The sequence below is a fragment of the Crinia signifera genome, chromosome 8, assembly GCF_055691185.1.
Source record: "Crinia signifera chromosome 8, ASM5569118v1, whole genome shotgun sequence".
Classification (NCBI taxonomy): domain Eukaryota; kingdom Metazoa; phylum Chordata; class Amphibia; order Anura; family Myobatrachidae; genus Crinia; species Crinia signifera.
This window is the reverse complement of record NC_139224.1, coordinates 96,109,586-96,131,022: the sequence shown is the minus strand read 5'-3', so window position 1 is coordinate 96,131,022 and position 21,437 is coordinate 96,109,586. Positions and strand designations below refer to the sequence as shown.

At 42.4% G+C, this 21,437-nt stretch overlaps 1 protein-coding gene across 10 annotated transcripts in view; it reads right to left on the bottom strand.

Annotated features, from left to right (window-relative positions):
• LOC146026277 (complement factor H-like) overlaps positions 1–21,437 on the bottom strand; it is a 960,333-nt gene that overhangs the window by 279,608 nt on the left and 659,288 nt on the right. For all 10 annotated transcript variants that reach the window (XR_014454407.1, XR_014454408.1, XR_014454409.1 and 7 more), the window contains one exon: positions 4,623–4,802. Coding sequence is in view for 1 of the 10 variants with exons in the window: in XM_083156809.1 (XP_083012935.1) it covers positions 4,623–4,802 (180 nt within the window). In the remaining 9 variants the exon portion in view is untranslated. The remainder of the gene's footprint in view (positions 1–4,622; positions 4,803–21,437) is intronic.

Sequence of the window (21,437 nt, the reverse complement as noted above, 5' to 3'; positions counted from 1 at the left end):
AATTGAGACTACAGCTGTACGTGAATTTGATGGATTGGTCACTATTGTTGGCACTGCTCATTAATTGATGACATTTTTCCACGCTGTCACCCCAGATGAGAAAGATATCTTCTATGTAGCGATAGAAAACACTGATGGCAGAAGATTTAACAGAGTCAGGGAGAAAGATGTCTTTCTCTATCAAATATGTTTGGACGGCCAGGGGGTTTGACAGGATCTTTATGGATTTTGGGAATAGCAGGGTCTTTTGATGGTCTACAGCAGGGGTTCTCAAACTATTTTGCTCTGGGACCCCATCAGACAATAAAAAATATTACAGGACCCCAGCAAGTTACTGTAGAAGGTCACATCACATGTGTAGTCAGCAGACAGCACATACAGTACATGGCAGCATTGTAGAGGCACAAAATGATAAGAGGAGTCTAAAATAACAGATAATTCAACAGATCTTTCAGACTCCTTGAATCATTGACTGAGATTAGAAAAGTCATCAGCTTGATGATCAGCAACATGGAGTCGCGACCCCATGCTGAGAAGGTCAGGACCCACAGTTAGAGAACCACTGGTCTACAGTAAAAGCATCACGTATTTTATCTGGAATGATGTCAGTGGCCACTCCACGCTGCAGAAGATCATCAAGCTCCTTTTTAAACCTGTTGGTGGGGTCTTCTTTAAGTTGCCTGTACACCTGGTTGGCGGTATATCTCCATTTTATAACCAGCCGTGTCTTGCGCCACCAATGCTCCCCCTTATCGGCCGTGCAAATCACAATGTCAGTGTAAGAGCTTAGGTCCTTGTAGTGCTTTTCTCTCAGCAGTCGTCAAGTTATGGGGTAGTGGAGAATCCGGACTCTGTCTGCTGGTGATGATATTGTCCATGTAGTCTGTAAAACTCTTGATGGCAATGTTGTTAGATTTGGGGTCGAAGAAGGAATTCTTGGTGATAGGCTGTGTGGAGACTGAGGACACAGAACTGTGGGAAAAGTATTCTCGCAACCTCATGAGTCTCCCAAACTTGAACAGATCAACCTTGTCTTCAAATTGTTTGGGGATTGTGGTTGGTACAAAAGGATAACCCTTTCTTTAAGACATTGTGCTCAGCGGTGGAGAGAGTTCTATAGGATAAATTATGTATTATGTCCTCTTGGAGGCATTCTTTTTTCGCGAGCCTGGCCCACTGTCCACCTCTCCGGATTCTAGGATGTCTGTAGGTCCCCTTCTGGCTCTGGTTAAAACTCCTAGAAGGGGCTGCTGGCTTTCATGGCCTCTTACCCTTGGTTGCTTGGCACATTCTGAATCACTTGAGGAAGGTTGCTCGCTAGCTAGTAACTTGTACAATAGCCTGGATGCCCTGTTTTTTGTTGAACTACTTGATCTTACTTTGTCATGGAATTATTTTCTTTTTGACAGTAAATTTTATTTGCAATGCTCAGTAGTAGCTATGGGTTCTTGCGTAGCACCCAGCTTAGCAAACATATTTATGCACGAGATAGAAAAAGACATCTTTCTCTCTGACCCTGTTATATCTTCTGCCATCAGTGTTTTCTATCGCTACATAGATGATATCTTTCTCATCTGGGGTGACGGCGTAGAAAAATGTCATCAATTAATGAGCAGTGCCAACAATAGTGACCAATCCATCAAATTCACGAACAGCTGTAGTCTCACTTCCATTACTTTCTTAGATGTACAGATAAACATCAACTCTGATAATACTATGGTGACCACACTGTATAAAAAACCCAAAGACCGCAACACCATACTCTTAACCTCTAGCCATCATCCACCATCATTAAAATGTGCCTCCCCTACTCTCAATTTTTGAGAGCCCTGAGAATCAGCAGTAGGTTGGAAGATGCAGAGCTAGAGATTGACTCCATGACAGTCGACTTTCTCAAAAGAGGCTATCCGTATAAATTACTGAGAAACACTAAAGCTAAAGTACTCAGCTTAGACAGAGCCACTGTCCTTAACTCCACCTCCAACAAAATGATCTGAACTCAAAAATTAAGGTACTTGTTTCCTAGCACGACGCCCACTAAGCAAATAGCTTAGTGGGCTATTCTGTGTAGGAAAATCGCATCACGTACCGTGTATAGTGCTGTGCGATGCGATGTCTATATTAAGTGCACAGGAGTGCTTATACAATGAAATATCGCATAGGAGCGCATGACACCAAATGTGATGTGATGCGATGCAAAATTTCATTGTATAAGCACCAATGCCATGCAATGTGATATGTGCTTACTATGCCCTTGCGTCACCCCCAGTATCCATGCCACCCCGAAGCGTGGCAAACACAGCGAGCCCTGCGAGGGGCATCAGAACACGTCCTCCGACCTTTTCATACCCCCACTATCCACGTCGGCTCAGAGTTGATTTTATATAGTGTGGTGAGCGCTATTTTGTATTAAACATTTTAGGTGGTCTGATATCCTGCAGGCCACAATGAGCTCAAGTTAGTTATCTATATTTTATTATATCAAAAAAGCTTATTTTACATGTACATTATATGTTTTAATTATACTCTAGCAGGAATTGTCACAGCAAATTACCCTTTGTGTGTGTGTGTGTGTGTGGGGGGGGGGGGTGTGTTTGCAGAGATTGTATTCCACAGGTGTGTATACAGTTGGCTTCAGGATACTTTTAGGATTCATACAATTTGCTTGATTTATGGCAGAACAACACAAGAAAAAACAACTCTTCTTATTCACAGCCTTAGGCAGACAGATTCGTGATTAACTAAGGAAGACAATTTATGAAAGCACAATCCCACCATGCTCATCAGCTTAGAGCAGGCACCTCCAAACTATGGCCCTCCAGCACAAGTCCCATCATGCCTTGCCACAGATTTGCTATTAGAGAATGCTAAACTATGGCAAGGCATGCTGGAATGTGTAGTTTCACAACAGCTGTACACAGCCACAGTTTGTACAAGCCTGCCTTAAGGTCCATACACACTAGGCGACTATTCCCAGCGTGTATGGACAGCGATGGTGACAATCATTGCTGTGGGGAAAGCCGCTCAGTGCATACACACTGAGCGGCTTTCCCCCTGCCCGGTGCCGACGGAGGGGGGAGGACGGCGTTGCATAGCGGAGCGCTATGCAAAGCCGTCCTGAAAGCTGCTCATCTGCTGGTATAACCAGCAGATGAACGGCTTTCCCGGCGATGTTGCGGGAGCGTGCAGCAGCACTCACTGCTCATCGCCGGTCCTGCTGTTTTGAGCGACTTTCAGCTCAAAGTCGCCCAGTGTGTATGGGCCTTTAGAGCATTTCAACCAGCAGGAAATACCTAACACCTTAACAGCTGGGAAACCTATATTCCCATGGGCGCAGACACTGAGTGAGTGAGTTATTGGATAAAAGAGGTTACTTGTAACTTCAGTCAGTCAGGAGGAGCCAGTACCCTGTCACGCTGCAATCATCAGCGCATTTACCTCTGACATTGGTGAGCAATCCAGCAGATATCCCTAAAGGAGAGAAGTTTCTGGACACTTGTACCTGGAGCTGGTCCTTAATAATAGGACCCATAGGAACTGCTCAGATATAGGGAAAAGTGGATACCATCTCCGGAACCTGCCAAAAAAGGAACTCTGTAGGAAAACTACTAAGGGACTGGTAACTATTGCCTAAATGCCTCAGAACTTTAACTGAATACAATATAAGCCACATTAGCCAACTACCTCGCTCTGCATAATTAATGCATGATTTATATGTTATGTGTTGTTTGTCTTGTATGTCTATTTGAGTGTTAATTAATTGTATCATACTGTGTTTTTTATTAAATAAGTGATATCACAAATATGTTTTAATTGTGCTTTGTGGTAAAGCAGCGCCACCTTGTGGTAGTTTTCTATCACTCCCAGATTGTCCTTTCAGCAGAGGTACACAATACCTCTGATAGGGAGCTGCAGTTTTACCCAAAGGGAAATAGTTTAGTTATTTTCCCACCCGAATTACCTATAAAAGAACCTAACAATTGTATAGATACATTAGCGCTTTTGTGTGGCCTTAGGGTCACTCCCCTTCCTTTTAGTCAGGAGGAAGGCTGTGAGACAGTATAGTCAATGAGACATAAGACAGAAGAATGGAATCAAGGTCCAGAACAGGAGGGAGTCGCTGACAGTAAACATGGTAGCTATGCATATTTTTTCATTAGTATAACTGTGTAACTTGCAAGTACAATTTTGTTAGTAATTTTCTGTCTGTAAATTGTTTCATGTTATAAGCAAGCAGGCATATATACTGTAGATATATAATTAGCATATACATCACTCGTGTGTATAACTTATTCTGCATGGTTTGATTTTGCCTGTAAATAAACAACCAAATAATTGGAACCAGAACTCTGAGTCTTGAACTCTTGTATATTGAATCAGGTTATGACAAGAAATCTGCATATTGTATTGTATAATATAATTGCAGATGTCAAATACATAAACCATTATATCAATATATGATATAATAAATATATTTTAGATTAGATTTCACTCTCTCAATAATTATAACCAGCACGCTTTTGATTAATAGCCAAAGTCTACACATATAATTCCAAAATCTCCTTGTATCTCATTATGTAGATAATGTATGTTACCCCACATTTTCCTAAACTAACACATACCTGCAACTTTACATTTTGGATAGATTATTTTCCCCTGGTTACATTTGGCTTGTAGGTTTTCTTCTGGCACCATTCCTTCTTTACACTCAAATACAATAGTTTCTCCATTTTCAGCTATAGGGTTTATGTAGGATTGGATATTATTTCTGTTCATTGTTGCTTGATCCAATACACAAAAACCTGCAAAAATATAATTGTTTTATTAAGCAGGATGATTTAATGCATGATTTTACATTATATACATTATATGGAAATGATGAAAAATATCTCAATGACAATCACCTAAATGCTTTTGGAGCAATTTTTGGGAAAAACTTAGCAAAAACCTTTAATTCACATTTTTATTAGTAAGAAAATTACCTTTAAGATATCAGCAAATATATCTGTATACCATGCATATTGTATACCATATCCCAGTCTCCTTGTATAAGGCCCATTTACGTTCTAATACACTATGCCCTAAATGCGGGGGAGAGGGAGCTGTTTTTTGGCACCTAATATGGAGTTGCCCACAGATATTTGAATTTAGGAAAGAAGTGTGGAGAGATATTTTAAACACCGAACCTACTTTTCCAGAATTATCGCCACATATATATGTCTATTTGGACCAGATCTTGGAGAAACGCATTCAGCAATTATTTACCAATATGTTCTATGTCTGACTACGCTTGCGAAGGTTCTGATTGCAGGGAGATGGTTAGCGACAGAGGTACCTAATATTAGCCACTGGAGAGCACTGGTAGATGAAACCTCTGGACATAAGAAATTTACATTACAAAGTAGAGGCGCAATGGCAACATACCATAAAAAGTGGGATAGGTGGAAAACACTAACAATAAAGGTGGACTTTAGAATTTAGGTGAGATAGTAGCACTAAATTATAAAATATTATACTAATACAGGTTGAATATCCCGTATCCGAATATCCCTTATCCAAATTATTCCGAAAACCATACATTCCAGAAAGTGTGAAAAAAAATTTTTTTGGTACTCTTTACTTAGTTGGGCGCCAGCGATTGAAATCGCGGGCGTCGGGGGTAAAAATCGCGGTGATCGCGGGCATCGCGGGTAAATCGGGATGGCCGCGATGCCCGCGATGACCGCGATTTTCCCATAGGGAACAATGTTAAAACGGCTGATTGACCGCGATTTTACTGTTAAATGCCTCAATGGACCCGATTTGGGGCCAAATAGGCCAAATTAACCCTTAAATGTCCCCCCACATTTTTAACGCCACCCCACGATCCACGCCAACCCGAAGCGTGGCGAGCGCAGCGAGCCCGCGAGGGGCGGCGGTACGCGTCCTCCGACCTTTTCATGCCCTACTATCCACTAGGGCGTGGTGTGAGAATATAATAGTGTGGCGAGCGCAGCGAGCCACCGAGCCCGAAGCGTGGCGAGCGCAGCGAGCCCCGCGAGGGGACGCGGATACCTTCACAGGTAGACGCGTCCCCTCGCGGGCTTCACAGGTGTCCGCCTCGCCACGGACACCTGTGAAGCCCGCGAGGGGACGCGCATAACTGTGAAGGTATCCGCGTCCCCTCGCGGGGCTCGCTGCGCTCGCCACGCTTCGGGCTCGGTGGCTTGCTGCGCTCGCCACACTATTATATTCTCACACCACGCCCTAGTGGATAGTAGGGCATGAAAAGGTCGGAGTACGCGTACCGCCGCCCCTCGCGGGCTCGCTGCGCTCGCCACGCTTCGGGTTGGCGTGGATCGTGGGGTGGCGTTAAAAATTTGGGGGGACATTTAAGGGTTAATGGGCTCTGTGGCCCATTTAACATTGATTCCTATGGCCAAATCGGGTGGATTGAGCCATTTAACAGTAAAATCGGGTCCATCGATTCCTATGGTAAATCGTGAGCATCGCGTCGCGGGCATCGCGGGTACATTTATAGCCGGCCGCGACGCGACCGACACGATTTCCATGTTTAACATTGGTTTCAATGGGAAATCGCGGGCATCGCGTCGGTCGCGTCGCGGCCAGACATAAATGTACCCGCGATGCCCGCGACGGGCGCCCATCTAGGTAAAGAGTACCATTTTTTTTTGCTAAAAACTCACTGGGGACATTTGTAACAGCACTACTGGTGACATGATATGTAACTGGCACTATATATGTACAATAAAATGATTGCTTGGCATTCAAATTCAATATCTGAGATAGAACACAAAATTTGTGTTCATGTTTTAAAACCTTGTTTTTTGAACAAATAAAATATATTTGTGTGCATTTCATGTGTTTGATGTGTTTATACAGCATAAATGCAAGATACTTCAAAATACATAACTGAAATATTAAAATATTCCAAAATACGGAATAATCCGTTATCCAAAATTCTCCTGGTCCCAAGCATTTTGGATACGGGATACTCAACCTGTATAACTGAAAGTGCTAATGTAAAAGATACATGATAAAAACAAGGCAAATACTGTAAACAATAAATAGATTAATAAATGAGATTTATTATCCAAAAGATAAATAATAAAGACATACATGAATTTGCAGATAAAAGATTATTTTGTTTTCTCTCTTCCTTTTTTTAAATATGTGTCTATGTATGGAAATATATAAAAATTGTAAATATATATATAACAGTGTATTACATTGTAACTTTGAAAACAGTAAGAAATACAATAGGTGGGAAGGAGAATGGAAGGAGAGGGGATGGTGAGATCTACTTGTTGACCCCCCCCCTCCTTTTTTTTTATTATATCTTACTACACTGTCTTCACTATAGACACATAGTGGGAAATATCGGAAAAGTATACAATGTTTCACCAGGAACTGTAATTAACAGTACCCATATGTAATGGTTCTCAATAGAAATGATATACACATTTTTTTTTTCACCAATGGAATCTGCATAATGCACTCACAGTAACTAAACACACAGATCACTTTATATTTAGTAAGCACTCACTTTCACTTCACTTTAGTTTTTAGAGTAATCATACACATTGGCCCACCACTAGACAAAACACAAATGTTTTAAAATTTTACTTTTTTTTTATTTTTTAGTAAAGATATATACTACATAGCACACTATCCCCCACTCCTATACACTCCTAGAGAAAATATACATATAGGTATGGTCGACAGTTACATAAAATGGCCATCCTATAGTAATAACTTTCAGTGAACTCAACAGTAATAATATATAAAGGCTGGAAGAATTGACGGAAGTTCCTTTTTAATGTGAGTTCTAATAAACTTATAAATAAATCCAGTGACCCTAGATTTTCCTTGATGAGAAGTTCCCCCATCAATATTTTTATGTTTTGAGGAAAAGTATATGAATTTTGACAATCTGGGAACAGTGGCCAACATTCTTCTGTACTCCAGATTTATAGATGATCTGTTTATCCTCTGGACTGGAGGAGCAAAGAAGCCCTTTAAAGATCTCCTAAAATAAATCAATGAAAGACCCTCTCCCATCAGGGTCACACATCAGTACAACATTGAAATATCTAGATGTCCAAGTTACCATCAACGAGGGATTAATTAATACTGCCATTTATTCAAAGCCCACAGGTAAAAATACACTCTTATACTATAATAGTCATCACTCCAAACCATTGATATGTGGCCTCCCCAGATCAAAAATGATTTTTGTGGCAAGGTTTACAAGTGATATTAACAACCTCCCACGAGAACTAGATAAAATTGTACTAAATTTTGCTGAAAGAGTATACGATAAGGCAGAACTTTAGTTGACACCAACTAAAGATGGAGTGCACTTCATTCAACGCCCCCTCTGGCGAGCCAACACTCCATCTGACTGGGACGCGCGAGCGTCACACACGCACCCGTTTCCCATCGGTGGGGTGGCGCGAACCCTGCTCATCTCCACTTCAGGGAGACAGGCAGGGTACAGGGGGGAGAGGGGAGGTGGGATCGGGTGGCGGGGAACAGCGGTGAAGCGGTGCGGACCAGCGCGCGTGTGGAGGGCGACCTCTTTTCTTGAAAAAAATGTACTAGCTGCATTGAAACGTTGACCATTATGTGGTCAGCCGGGCCCTCTTGTCAGTCACATAAAGATTTCTTCTACTAAGACCCCTGGAGGGACGTTGCTTTCCTTAAACCTGTCAAAATTCTTCAGAAGGCACCTAGGGCACTTTAACTATTTATTGTGAGTGTCGGATCGTTGTACCCTGTGTATATATATATATATAATATATATATATATATATATATATATATATATATATATATATATATATATATATATATCTGTAGAGGAAAAACAGCACTCCCAAAAATCTTCAAACAACTGCTGGGGTGTCCATGTAACTCAGACCACAATCCAAAGAGGCCATATCTATCCAAGGAGATAAAGAGCGCACTCACCAGACTTGAATTAAAACTTCAAACTTTTATTTGATCCATTAAAAATTCCACAAGGCAAGGTCGACGTTTCGGGTCATCGCATGACCCTTTTTCAAGACAACAGACGCCTGGATCCCTGAAGCAGTGTGACAGACACTATCCCCTCTCCAACTCATATACCATGGGACACCTCCCCCTAAGTTAACATCCACCAATCACAGTTAATAGTCATAAATCAGACTCACATGTTGCTCATTATATCAGGTGTATTCATGTTATTCACAGCCTTGTTACCTGGCGTGCATTCCATATAGTCGGAAGAAGCTGTTATGCTTACTTCCTATCAGCGCATGTAATGCGTGTCGCTAGATTTAATGCATGTGATAGGCTTACTATCGCTGACGCGCACAGCGTGCATCACCGGGTTTTAAATCCCAAATCTCACAGCGTCTACAACACAGCGGTGATTGGACTATGCTAGGTCACGTGGACATGGTCCGGCCTGTTTGTGTATTCCACAATGCTAGGCAACGGCCACCACGTTACTCTTATAGGTCTGTATGTAGTCACATGGGTGCAACATTAGGACTGCGCTATTGGTCACTTGTCATTGGTGTCAAATGATGCATATAGCTGTCATCCAATTAGGAGCGCAATATAGCGCTGTCAGAAACATTAGGATTCCAAGGGATACTTGTCAGATTTAGGAGGATAGTGTCAACACATTTAGCAATAGTACACATATTTATTAACAATAAAAATTTAAAAAGGAGAGGCGGTGTCAAACGGACCATCAGGCGACAGTGCAGAAACTGCATGTCGACCAGGCGATCAGTGGACACCATCTCACCTCAGACGCACATCAGTCTATAGATTCATATCTACTGGAACAAATTGTAGCTAGCCCATACAGCCTAGTAGTACTGTAGACAGAACAGTGGTTATCATAAACAAAGCATTCATAGAGCAAATGTTTAAACATCATAAGAGAATCATTAATAAAAAACTTTTTTGACATTTTTTTGAAAAAATCCCCGGAAAAAATTCTTTATAAAAAAGGTTGTTCTTGTATGAAAAATTATTTGAATTGATGAGCACCAGCTTTTATGGAAGAGAAAATTTTAAAAAAAGGGGGGTTCATTACTGATAATCAGTCAGATTCAAGCCTCATCAATCTTCTCAGAAAACTCAGTCCATAAGTCATATTGATGCACAAAGATTTTTGTCAGAGAAACATAGCCAAAGAATTCTTCTTATTCAGCCCTCTAGGGGCCACAGTGTCCAAATGATTAATCCAGAAGGCCTCCTTACGCAACAAGGCCAGCCCTCTGTCACCACCTCTGGATGATGGCATTATCCAGTCTATAATCATATAGCGTAAGCAGGACACTTGATGTTTAGCTGCAAGAAAGTGTGCTGCTACAGGTTTGTCTGTCCTGCCTGTCTCTAGCGCCAATTTGATCGAGGACCTGTGTTGGCCCATTCTGATGCGCAGAGAACAAATTGTCTTCCCGACATACATTAAGCCGCATGGGCAAGTCAGATAATAGATGATATGGTCAAGTTGACAATGTAATTTGATACCCAAGAGAAAGGGCTGCTTTCGATGTATTGGTTGTATGACCTGTCGGGGCCTTATTACAGGTCCATATTTCTGTCATCCACACAGTGGAAAAAAGATCTTTTTACGACACAAATTACATTGTCAACTCGACCATATCGTCTATTATCTGACTTGCCCATGCGGCTTAATGTATGTCGGGCTATGTTTCTCTGACAAAAATCTTTGTGCATCAATATGACTTATGGACTGAGTTTTCTGAGAAGATTGATGAGGCTTGAATCTGACTGATTATCAGTAATGAACCTAAAGGAGTCCCCCCTTTTTTGAAAATTTTCTCTTCCATAAAAGCTGGTGCTCATCAATTCAAAGAATTTTTCATACAAGAACAACCTTTTTTATAAAGAATTTTTTCCGGGGATTTTTTCAAAATTTTTGCAAAAATGTTTTTTTATTAATGATTCTCTTATGATGTTTAAACATTTGCTCTATGAATGCTTTGTTTATGATAACCACTGTTCTGTCTACAGGACTACTAGGCTGTATGGGCTAGCTACAATTTGTTCCAGTAGATATGAATCTATAGACTGATGTGCGTCTGAGGTGAGATTTTGTCCACTGATCGCCTGGTCGACTTGCAGTTTCTGCACTGTCGCCTGATGGTCCGTTTGACACCGCCTCTCCTTTTTTAATTTTTATTGTTAATAAATATGTGTACTATTGCTAAATGTGTTGACACTATCCTCTAATTGGACGCTAATTGGATGACAGCTATATGCATCATTTGACACCAATGACAAGTGACCAATAGCGCAGTCCTAATGTTGCGCCCATGTGACTACATACAGACCTATAAGTGTAACGTGGTGGCCGTTGCCTAGCATTGTGGAATACACAAACAGGCCGGACCATGTCCACGTGACCTAGCATGGTCCAATCACCGCTGTGTTGTAGACGCTGTGAGATTTGGGATTTAAAACCCGGTAACGCACGCTGTGCGCGTCAGCGATAGTAAGCCTATCACATGCATTAAATCTAGCGACACGCATTACATGCGCTGATAGGAAGTAAGCATAACAGCTTCTTCCGACTATATGGAACGCACGCCAAGTAACAAGGTTGTGAATAACATGAATGCACCTGATATAAAGATCAACAGGTGAGTCTGATTTATGACTACTAACTGTGATTGGTGGATGTTAACTTAGGGGGAGGTGTCCCATGGTATATGAGTTGGAGAGGGGATAGTGTCTGTCACACTGCTTCAGGGATCCAAGCGTCTGTTGTCTTGAAAAAGGGTCATGCGATGACCCGAAACGTCGACCTTGCCTTGTGGAATTTTTAATGGATCAAATAAAAGTTTGAAGTTTTAATTCAAGTCTGGTGAGTGCGCTCTTTATCTCCTTGGATATATATATATATATATATATAACCTCCAATAAAGCAGGCGTCACTCCGGGTCTTAGGTGAATCAAACTGTGGTATTTATTCTCCTTCTTAACGGTCTACGCCGTTTCGGGCAATCGCCCTTCGTCAGGACCAGAAGAGATGAAATCAAACGTGCAACAACAAAGTATAAAAGACAAATGGACTTACATATAGGGGACCCGCCGTGTAGCGTCCTCCTCCGTCTGGGACTCCTGCTGACAACTTCCGGGATCTCCCGGAAGTGACCTGTCCGTCCTGGCAGCGGAGGAGGCCACACTAGGGAAAGATACAAAACATGCCAGTACATTAGTTATGCTGGTATAAAGTGCAACGTGCTTGGTACATAAAAATTACTAATACAAAACTGTGCTTGTATATATGTGCGTATGTGAAAAACAACAATTAATAAGAAAACTCTTTAAAAACATTCCTGCGCACTTTCCCTGTGCTTATTCATGAGTGGCCACAAGATGGCAGAGTGGCACAACATCATTCCCAAAACAATTACTGTAAACCTTATTTTTGGATGTATTACATTATGCAGGTATATTGGGATTATCGCATCAGGAACTGTAAATGAACAAATCCACTAGATTCATGTTGGCCAACCTAAAAATATATAACATTATGCATATAAACATGTCAATATTGAAAATTATCTAGCTAATGCTGTCTCACTACCACCCAAAAAAACATGATTGTGTGTATGTCCCTCATTATTTCACGTCCACTCACTCCAGGAGCATGTACAATATTTACAAAAAACTGCCCAGATTCATGGTTTCATTGAGCCCTCCTGGTCTTAAGGTGCCCAATGTGTGGATCCACCTGCTCTCAATTTGCAGGAGATTTTTGCCTCTATCTCCCCCTCTTAAAGACTCCGGGGCCTGATCTATAAGCTGAAAACGTAAATTAGCTACCCCATGCCGGGCCTCTAAAAAATGTCTGGCTACGGTTTGCTCGCTATGTCCTTTGTCAAGTGCTGCACGAATGGCTGTTCTGTGATTAGCCATGCGATCTTTTATCGTGCATATAGTCTTTCCGACATAATTCAACCCACACGGGCATGTCAACAAATAGACGACATATTTGGACATACATGTGAGAACTGGCTTGATATTATACACCTTGCCCGTGTGGGGATGCCGGAAAGTGGAACCAGGGGTCATATAGCTACAGGTTACACAGCCTGTGCACCTGTAGCAGCCCCCTTTGCGGGAGAGAAAATGTGCTGGTTTACTCTGAAGTTGGGAGATATCCGTCTTAACTATTCTATCCCCAATACTTCTACCCCTTACAAAGCCAGTCTGAAGACGGGTGTTATTGAGGCTGGGAATGTGGGAGTCTGTGGACACAATGGGCCACATACTTTTAGCTTTTTTAACAATCCCGGGGCTCTTTTCTGAATAATGCTTGACCCATGTAAATGTTCCTGTATTGGACCTGGTGCAATACAGGAACATTTACATGGGTCAAGCATTATTCAGAAAAGAGCCCCGGGATTGTTAAAAAAGCTAAAAGTATGTGGCCCATTGTGTCCACAGACCCCCACATTCCCAGCCTCAATAACACCCGTCTTCAGACTGGCTTTGTAAGGGGTAGAAGTATTGGGGATAGAATAGTTAAGACGGATATCTCCCAACTTCAGAGTAAACCAGCACATTTTCTCTCCCGCAAAGGGGGCTGCTACAGGTGCACAGGCTGTGTAACCTGTAGCTATATGACCCCTGGTTCCACTTTCCGGCATCCCCACACGGGCAAGGTGTATAATATCAAGCCAGTTCTCACATGTATGTCCAAATATGTTGTCTATTTGTTGACATGCCCGTGTGGGTTGAATTATGTCGGAAAGACTATATGCACGATAAAAGATCGCATGGCTAATCACAGAACAGCCATTCGTGCAGCACTTGACAAAGGACATAGCGAGCAAACCGTAGCCAGACATTTTTTAGAGGCCCGGCATGGGGTAGCTAATTTACGTTTTCAGCTTATAGATCAGGCCCCGGAGTCTTTAAGAGGGGGAGATAGAGGCAAAAATCTCCTGCAAATTGAGAGCAGGTGGATCCACACATTGGGCACCTTAAGGCCAGGAGGGCTCAATGAAACCATGAATCTGGGCAGTTTTTTGTAAATGATGTACATGCTCCTGGAGTGAGTGGACGTGAAATAATGAGGGACATACACACAATCATGTTTTTTTGGGTGGTAGTGAGACAGCATTAGCTAGATAATTTTCAATATTGACATGTTTATATGCATAATGTTATATATTTTTAGGTTGGCCAACATGAATCTAGTGGATTTGTTCATTTACAGTTCCTGATGCGATAATCCCAATATACCTGCATAATGTAATACATCCAAAAATAAGGTTTACAGTAATTGTTTTGGGAATGATGTTGTGCCACTCTGCCATCTTGTGGCCACTCATAAATATGCACAGGGAAAGTGCGCAGGAATGTTTTTAAAGAGTTTTCTTATTAATTGTTGTTTTTCACATACGCACATATATACAAGCACAGTTTTGTATTAGTAATTTTTATGTACCAAGCACGTTGCACTTTATACCAGCATAACTAATGTACTGGCATGTTTTGTATCTTTCCCTAGTGTGGCCTCCTCCGCTGCCAGGACGGACAGGTCACTTCCGGGAGATCCCGGAAGTTGTCAGCAGGAGTCCCAGACGGAGGAGGACGCTACACGGCGGGTCCCCTATATGTAAGTCCATTTGTCTTTTATACTTTGTTGTTGCACGTTTGATTTCATCTCTTCTGGTCCTGACGAAGGGCGATTGCCCGAAACGGCGTAGACCGTTAAGAAGGAGAATAAATACCACAGTTTGATTCACCTAAGACCCGGAGTGACGCCTGCTTTATTGGAGGTTACATTGGTGGCAGCACAGCCACAGGGGAAGGCACCTGGGCACATACAAGTTTTGCAGCGAGGAGTGCCGGACATACTACAAGTTCTATATATATATATATATATATATATATATATATATACTCAGTGGCAAAATAAAGTGGCACTGGGAGTCTGGTGCAATACTTATTAAAGCATATAAAAAACACAGTGACACTGTGTTTTTTATATGCTTTAATACAGTATTGCACCAGACTCCCAGTGCCGCTTTATTTCGCCACTGTATTTAACTCTTCAAGGAGGGCACGGGAGAAGCTGATGAGTAAGCAGGAGTGCCGGACCGTCTACCAGTATATATATATATATATATATATATATATATATATATATATACGCACAGCGCCCTCCTGGCAGACCCATCATTTCTGCCAGGGGGTCGCTGTGCGAACCTATAGCGGTGTACCTTGATACCTTTCTCCAACCCTGTATCCAAAACATCCCGACGTACTTGCGTGACTCCACCACTCTTTTACAAAAATTTCTCAATCAGAACCCAGACATGACTGACATCTCTCTGGCGACTCTAGATGTCACTAGTCTTTACACCTGTATCCCGCATGGTGATGGGGTACAGGCAGTGGCCACTCTCATTCGTGACAATCCATTGTACCACGGTCCTTCAGTCGACTTTTTCACGCAATTGTTGAGTCACACACTGTCACATAATTATTTCTACTTTGATGGAGGCTACTATTTGCAAAGGACGGGGTGTGCTATGGGTTCCCCGGTAGCCCCGTCCTTTGCAAATGCCTACATGTGGCAGGTTGAGAAAGTACTATTTCTTGACAATCCCCGTGTCAACACCTGTATGGACTTATATGTACGGTACATAGATGACCTCTTCATGTTGTGGAGAGGTCCTCTGGTACCACTTACTGAACTTGTAACTACCCAAAACAGTTCTGCTCACCCCATCAAGCTTTCCTTGTCCACCAGCAGCACTATCATTCCTTTTTTGGATTTATCCATATCCATCACTGATGGTCAACTCCATACATCACTTTTTGTTAAGTCCACGGATCGCAATACGTTATTGCGCCATGATAGTTTCCACCCTCGCAACACCGTTGAAAGTCTGCCATACTCTCAATTTCTCAGAGTTTGCAGAATCACGGATACCATCAGTGAGACGGATAAACAACTCAACACCATGGTCAAAAAGTTTGAGCAGAGGGGATACCCCACCTCTGAGTTGCTACAGGCTAAAGCGAAAGCATTGGCTCAAAATCGTGCTGATCTTATAGCCAAAAGTAGTCCAAAAACAAAACCTCCCAGCATTCCCTGGGTTAATGACTACAGCTCCACCAGCTCAATAACGTCCCGCAAAGCCAAACAATGGTGGGACATTGTTAAAAGTGATCCAGATCTTCCCATGTTTCGGAATACTAAGCTCATGCCCAGCTACAAGCGAGGCCCTAATTTGAGAGATCTCTTGATAAAAACCGAAATCACCAACTTCGATGTACAGTCCCGCAACTCCAGGCCCACCAGAACAGGGTGCTATAGGTGCATAGGTTGCACTACATGCAGCTACCTAGTCACCTGCAAAGATATAGCTCACCCGTACTCGGGAAAGAAATTCAAAATCAAGTGGCCGTTAACGTGTACCACCAGTCACGTTATTTACGTTATCCAATGCCCATGCGGGCTTAATTATGTCGGCAAAACCGACTGTACCTTCAAGGTACGCATGGCACAACACCGAAGTGCCATTAGGGCGGCGCTTGCAACTGGCAAGAGCGAACAACCCGTGGCCCGGCATTTCGCCCGGGCCAAACACAACATGGCCATGCTTCGCTATAGAATTGTGGACCATATTCCTGCATCAATTCGCAGAGGTGATAGATCCAAAAAACTTTTGCAATTAGAGTCACAGTGGATCTTTAAATTAGACACACTGGCTCCCAGGGGGCTAAATGAGTCCCTGGGGCTCCACAATTTTCTTTAAAGTTTCCACATCCTTCCACCCTGTCCCATACAGTCCCATCGACAGAAGGCCACCTGCCCAGAGTTGCCCCCCCAGGCACCTGAGCAATTCCCCATCCTACGTTACTCAGCACCCGGGCAGATGCATTGTGCATAGCCCATAGGGATTTCTTCCCTCGTTTTTGACTGACTTTCAGCAGACAGTAGTGTTTTACACAGACACGCAGCTAGTGTTGTGAGCACATCCTACATTCACACTACAGACATGTAGGACAGCTAGACTAGATCAGTTTAGCGTAACCCCTTGGTTTTTTAATGTTTTTCTTAATCATTTTCATTAGTACTATTTTCATGCATTTTTTGTTCTTGTTTTTGCCCACTAGATGTCAGCACCTCCCCACGTTTTGTTTGATTGTTTGGTTTATTTTGCACTAATTTATTTGCATGCTCTTTTTTAGGTGCTGTGCTCCGGATAATATGTACACATTATACATGTTTATTTGTATGCATGTATCTCCTGTTTTGAGACACTATCACCATGTCTGTAATACGATGTTCCTGTTCTTCCTCCACAGCCTGCCCCACGTGACTGCAGGCCAGCCCCGCTCTGACGCGCCTGAGGGATGCCACTGGGAATCACGGTGACGTCATCATGGCGCGGCCACATCCGGAAGTATGCCCAGCGGTCCACGTGAGTGAGCGCAAGCTGCAGGAGGGGGTAAGTGACTGAGCTTATTTAAACTGTTGTCACACATCACTGTACACTTTACCACTACCTGTCCTGACGAAGGGGGAGACCCCGAAACGTAGACGGACCCGACTCATGACTGAATAAACAGTCTATTTTGTTTTCACCTGCAAAAGACCCTGAGTGCCCTTTGTTCTATTCTCCATATATATATATATATATATATATATATATATATATATATATATATATATATATATATATATATATATATATATATATATTGCTTTTGTTTATTTACATTGATTGTAAATGTAAATGACCTGTGTATTGTGATCTGTGAATTTCAAAATGGATAATAGTTTAAAGGACCAAATATTCCAGCTCCAGCTGCTGCCATCATTAATGGGGATGATTTAATGTTATCTACTAATGATGTCACTGATGCTCAAACCAGGCAAGGAAAGTTAAAAAAGTGTTTTAAAAAAAATACCTCAAACAGGAATAAAAGAAAGTTGGTTCCTATTGCAGAAAGACTTCAAATTGCCAGAATGCCATTCACATCACGCAGTGGCAAGGAAAGACTCCGGTCTTGCCCTATATTTCTGAGTCAGACTTGGGCATCCATTCGGGGAGGCAATCGGGGATTGCAGTTACTTAAAAGTGAAGCCAGATGGATTGCGAAGTTGGGCACAGTAGCACCCAATCGCCTTAATGAGCATTCAGGTATTAATGTGCTTTTATAATTATATTAAGGTTGTTATGTGACAGTAGCAGTAAGGCTCATGGAATTGTTCCTACCTTTGGAATCCATGTTGTACCGGTACAATTATATCTGTACATTATGTATGTTTATGCTATGGGAACATATGTTCATTCACTACACTAATTTTTTTCATGTCACTTTTTTGTATGTCATTTTTTGTATGTAATTTTTCAGCATTTTTTTTATCATGCTAATTATGTATAACTATGTATTTACTATTTGTGTGTTCCCCACACTTCAGTGGGCGGTATATTGTTGAACAAGGCTGGTTTCACAAGCTGTTACGTGAGGGGTGGTACTTGCTACTCAGCCTCCCACGTAAGGTACACCTGGAGGGTATTTAAGTTAGATGTGTCCATTGTATGATTGAGCCTGATGATAATACACATGTATTGAAACGTTGCTGTCTGTTCACAATAAATTTACAAATTTTTTAAATTGGTCTCGAGTGCCGCGTCCATTGGAAAGAAGTCTGCATAATACTTGATGAAGGCACCCGACAAGTACCTCATTTTGGAGGTTGTGCCCCGCTCCACTACAAGTCTATATCGGGAGTCACCTGACGGTTATCCCTGCTGGAGGCACCAACGAAGTTTCTTCTGTGTTGGTCAGCGCCTCCCTCGTCCTGCACAGCTCGTTATCGAGTCACTGGTTGCACTTGCACCTGCACGTCTCACGGTGAGGATCATTACAACATGGAAACCCCACCTGGAGAGGACACTATAGCCACGGGCTTTACACGGATGACCTACGCTGTTGGGGACATGTTGAGCTTCACTGACAATGAGGCTGATAATATCCGACTACAAAGTCAATTGACTGACCTAGCTGAGGCTACTCCGTTGGAGGAGGCTTTCTGTGATTTGGTGAGATTACACAAGCGAGAAATAGACTATTATTATCATGCCCTCTCCCTGAGCGAATACCATAGTGCCGGCAAAATTCCCTGGGGACTATGCATAAAAAATGCCCCAACGATTGGCAAGTATGATGCAGAATTTTGTAGGAAGTGGGTGGCGATAGCAAACAAATGCTCGCTGGACAGGATGTTATTAATAATTGAATATTCCTCAAAGGAGGTTAATATCTGTAAGGAAAAAGTGGCCGCCTTTGAAACCATACATAAGGCGAATCTACAAGCAGATGAGTCCACTAAGTGGTATGAAAAGCTCAGTTCCCAAATTCAAATATACAAGCGGGAGCTAATAAAATTTAAGAAAGAAAAGAAGATAAAGGTGGACAAAGATTATGAGCTCCACACAGTCTACCACTGGACCAACCCATACCGCGACAGAGACAGTAACAAAAAACATTTTTCAGACGCGGTCCTAGGAGGTTTGAATAACAGCCAAGCTCCACGGAGTTTAATACGTCCAGCAGCGATAACAGCAGCCACCAGCCCCACAATCGCAAAGCCCCAATCCCTTTAGGGGTAACTACAAGAGCACGCATAGACGGCCCCGGAGATTCACCCGATGTGGTGGGCAGAGGCTCAGGAAGGAAGGGAAGGAAGCTCCCAAAGGCAACCAAAGCTTAATTATCAACCTGTCATTGCATATTTTACGTTACGTGCTTTTACGTTTGCATCCACGTGCTTTTACGTTTGCATTCAGAACGCACACTTGAATAAATCATGTGTGGAGGTGACAGGGTTAATGTAGTTCACGGAGCCGGCGGCTCGCTGCTCATGATATATAAGAGCAGGCTGTCACAACATAAAGGAATTTGAGAGGCACAAGCAGACAGGCAATAGCCCTTAAAAGGGCTAAGGATAATACAAGGCACAGTTGCTAATATTTCAATATGCATTAGATAATGTGACACACACGGTGCGCCAAACTGCAATAAAGCCGGGTATGCGACTACAGGGTGACTAACGCAGTCGCATACCCGTCTTTATAGCAGTTTGGCGCAATGATATATATATATCATTGTGCACAGACAACCTCACTCCTTGTCTTCTGCAATATGATACTTTGTCTCAATTTAATGTTTATAAGAGCAATGTATGAAACATACAAAGTGAAACAGTTGCAGTAATACAATCAAGGTATAATTGCAGGCTGACTGTAGACGCTTTCCGCGGTCTTTATAGCAGCCGGCAGGGTGACTAGGGACAGATAAGGCCACCTGCTATAAAGATGTGGTGCATGTATATTATGATTATTTCTATAAATATACATGGGGAGAGGTGAACGCTTCTTGTGCTGTAGGAGAGATCAGGTTGCTATGGAACGCCCACATGGGCATTCCAGCTTTGGCAGTATAGTTGCAAGGACGGCAGCATATCGATCGAACGTGCGTACACACTGCACTTTTGTTCCGATATGGGGCCGTCCAGTCGGATGAAAATTAAACAGCAAAGAACCTTCGACCGACCGAGTATGGACAGACAACAACGTTTTTTGACGTTTATCGCTCGTACGGGACAGCGTACACACCCATACAATTGAGCGGCTGTCCAAACCAGAACGGAAGAATGGCCCGAAAATTGTATATATGTGTACCCAGCTTTACTTATCACTTTCTCCTGTTCTAAGAAATTTTGGATACTATCTCTTATTATTCCTTCTAATATTTTCCCCACAATGGATGTAAGGGTGACCAGTCTATAATTTTCAGGGTTAGTTTTGCTAGCTTTCTTCCATATTGGTACTACGTTAGCTATGCGCCAGTCTGTTGGTACCATCCCCGATTTTATTGATTCCTTAAATATCAGATACAATGGTAGTGCTATGACAGAACTCAATTCTTTTAGTATCCTAGGGTGTATTTCATCTGGGCCAGGAGATTTGTTACTATTTAGGTTCTGTGATCTTTTTTTGACTATTTCGTCACTCAAACATACAGTTTTGGAGCAATTAAATGGCAAGCATTTAATCTGGATCAAATATTGTTTTTAGGGCAAAATATTGTTTTTAGGGCAAAAGGTTGCACCGAGGTAGCTGAATAACTATGCTAAGCCATACAAGTGGGCGGCACAAACACGTGGATCATCTAGGAGTGGCACTGCAGCAGCAGACAGGATGGCAGCTTTAAAAACTAGTCCCCACAAAGCGCATAATGGTCAAATAAAGATGTGCAAGATGGAATTGTCCTTGGGCCCTCCCACTCACCCTTATGTTGCGGAAATAGGACATGCACAATTTAACAAACCAAACATTTCAGTGACAGGGCCTAGAAACTGTGGC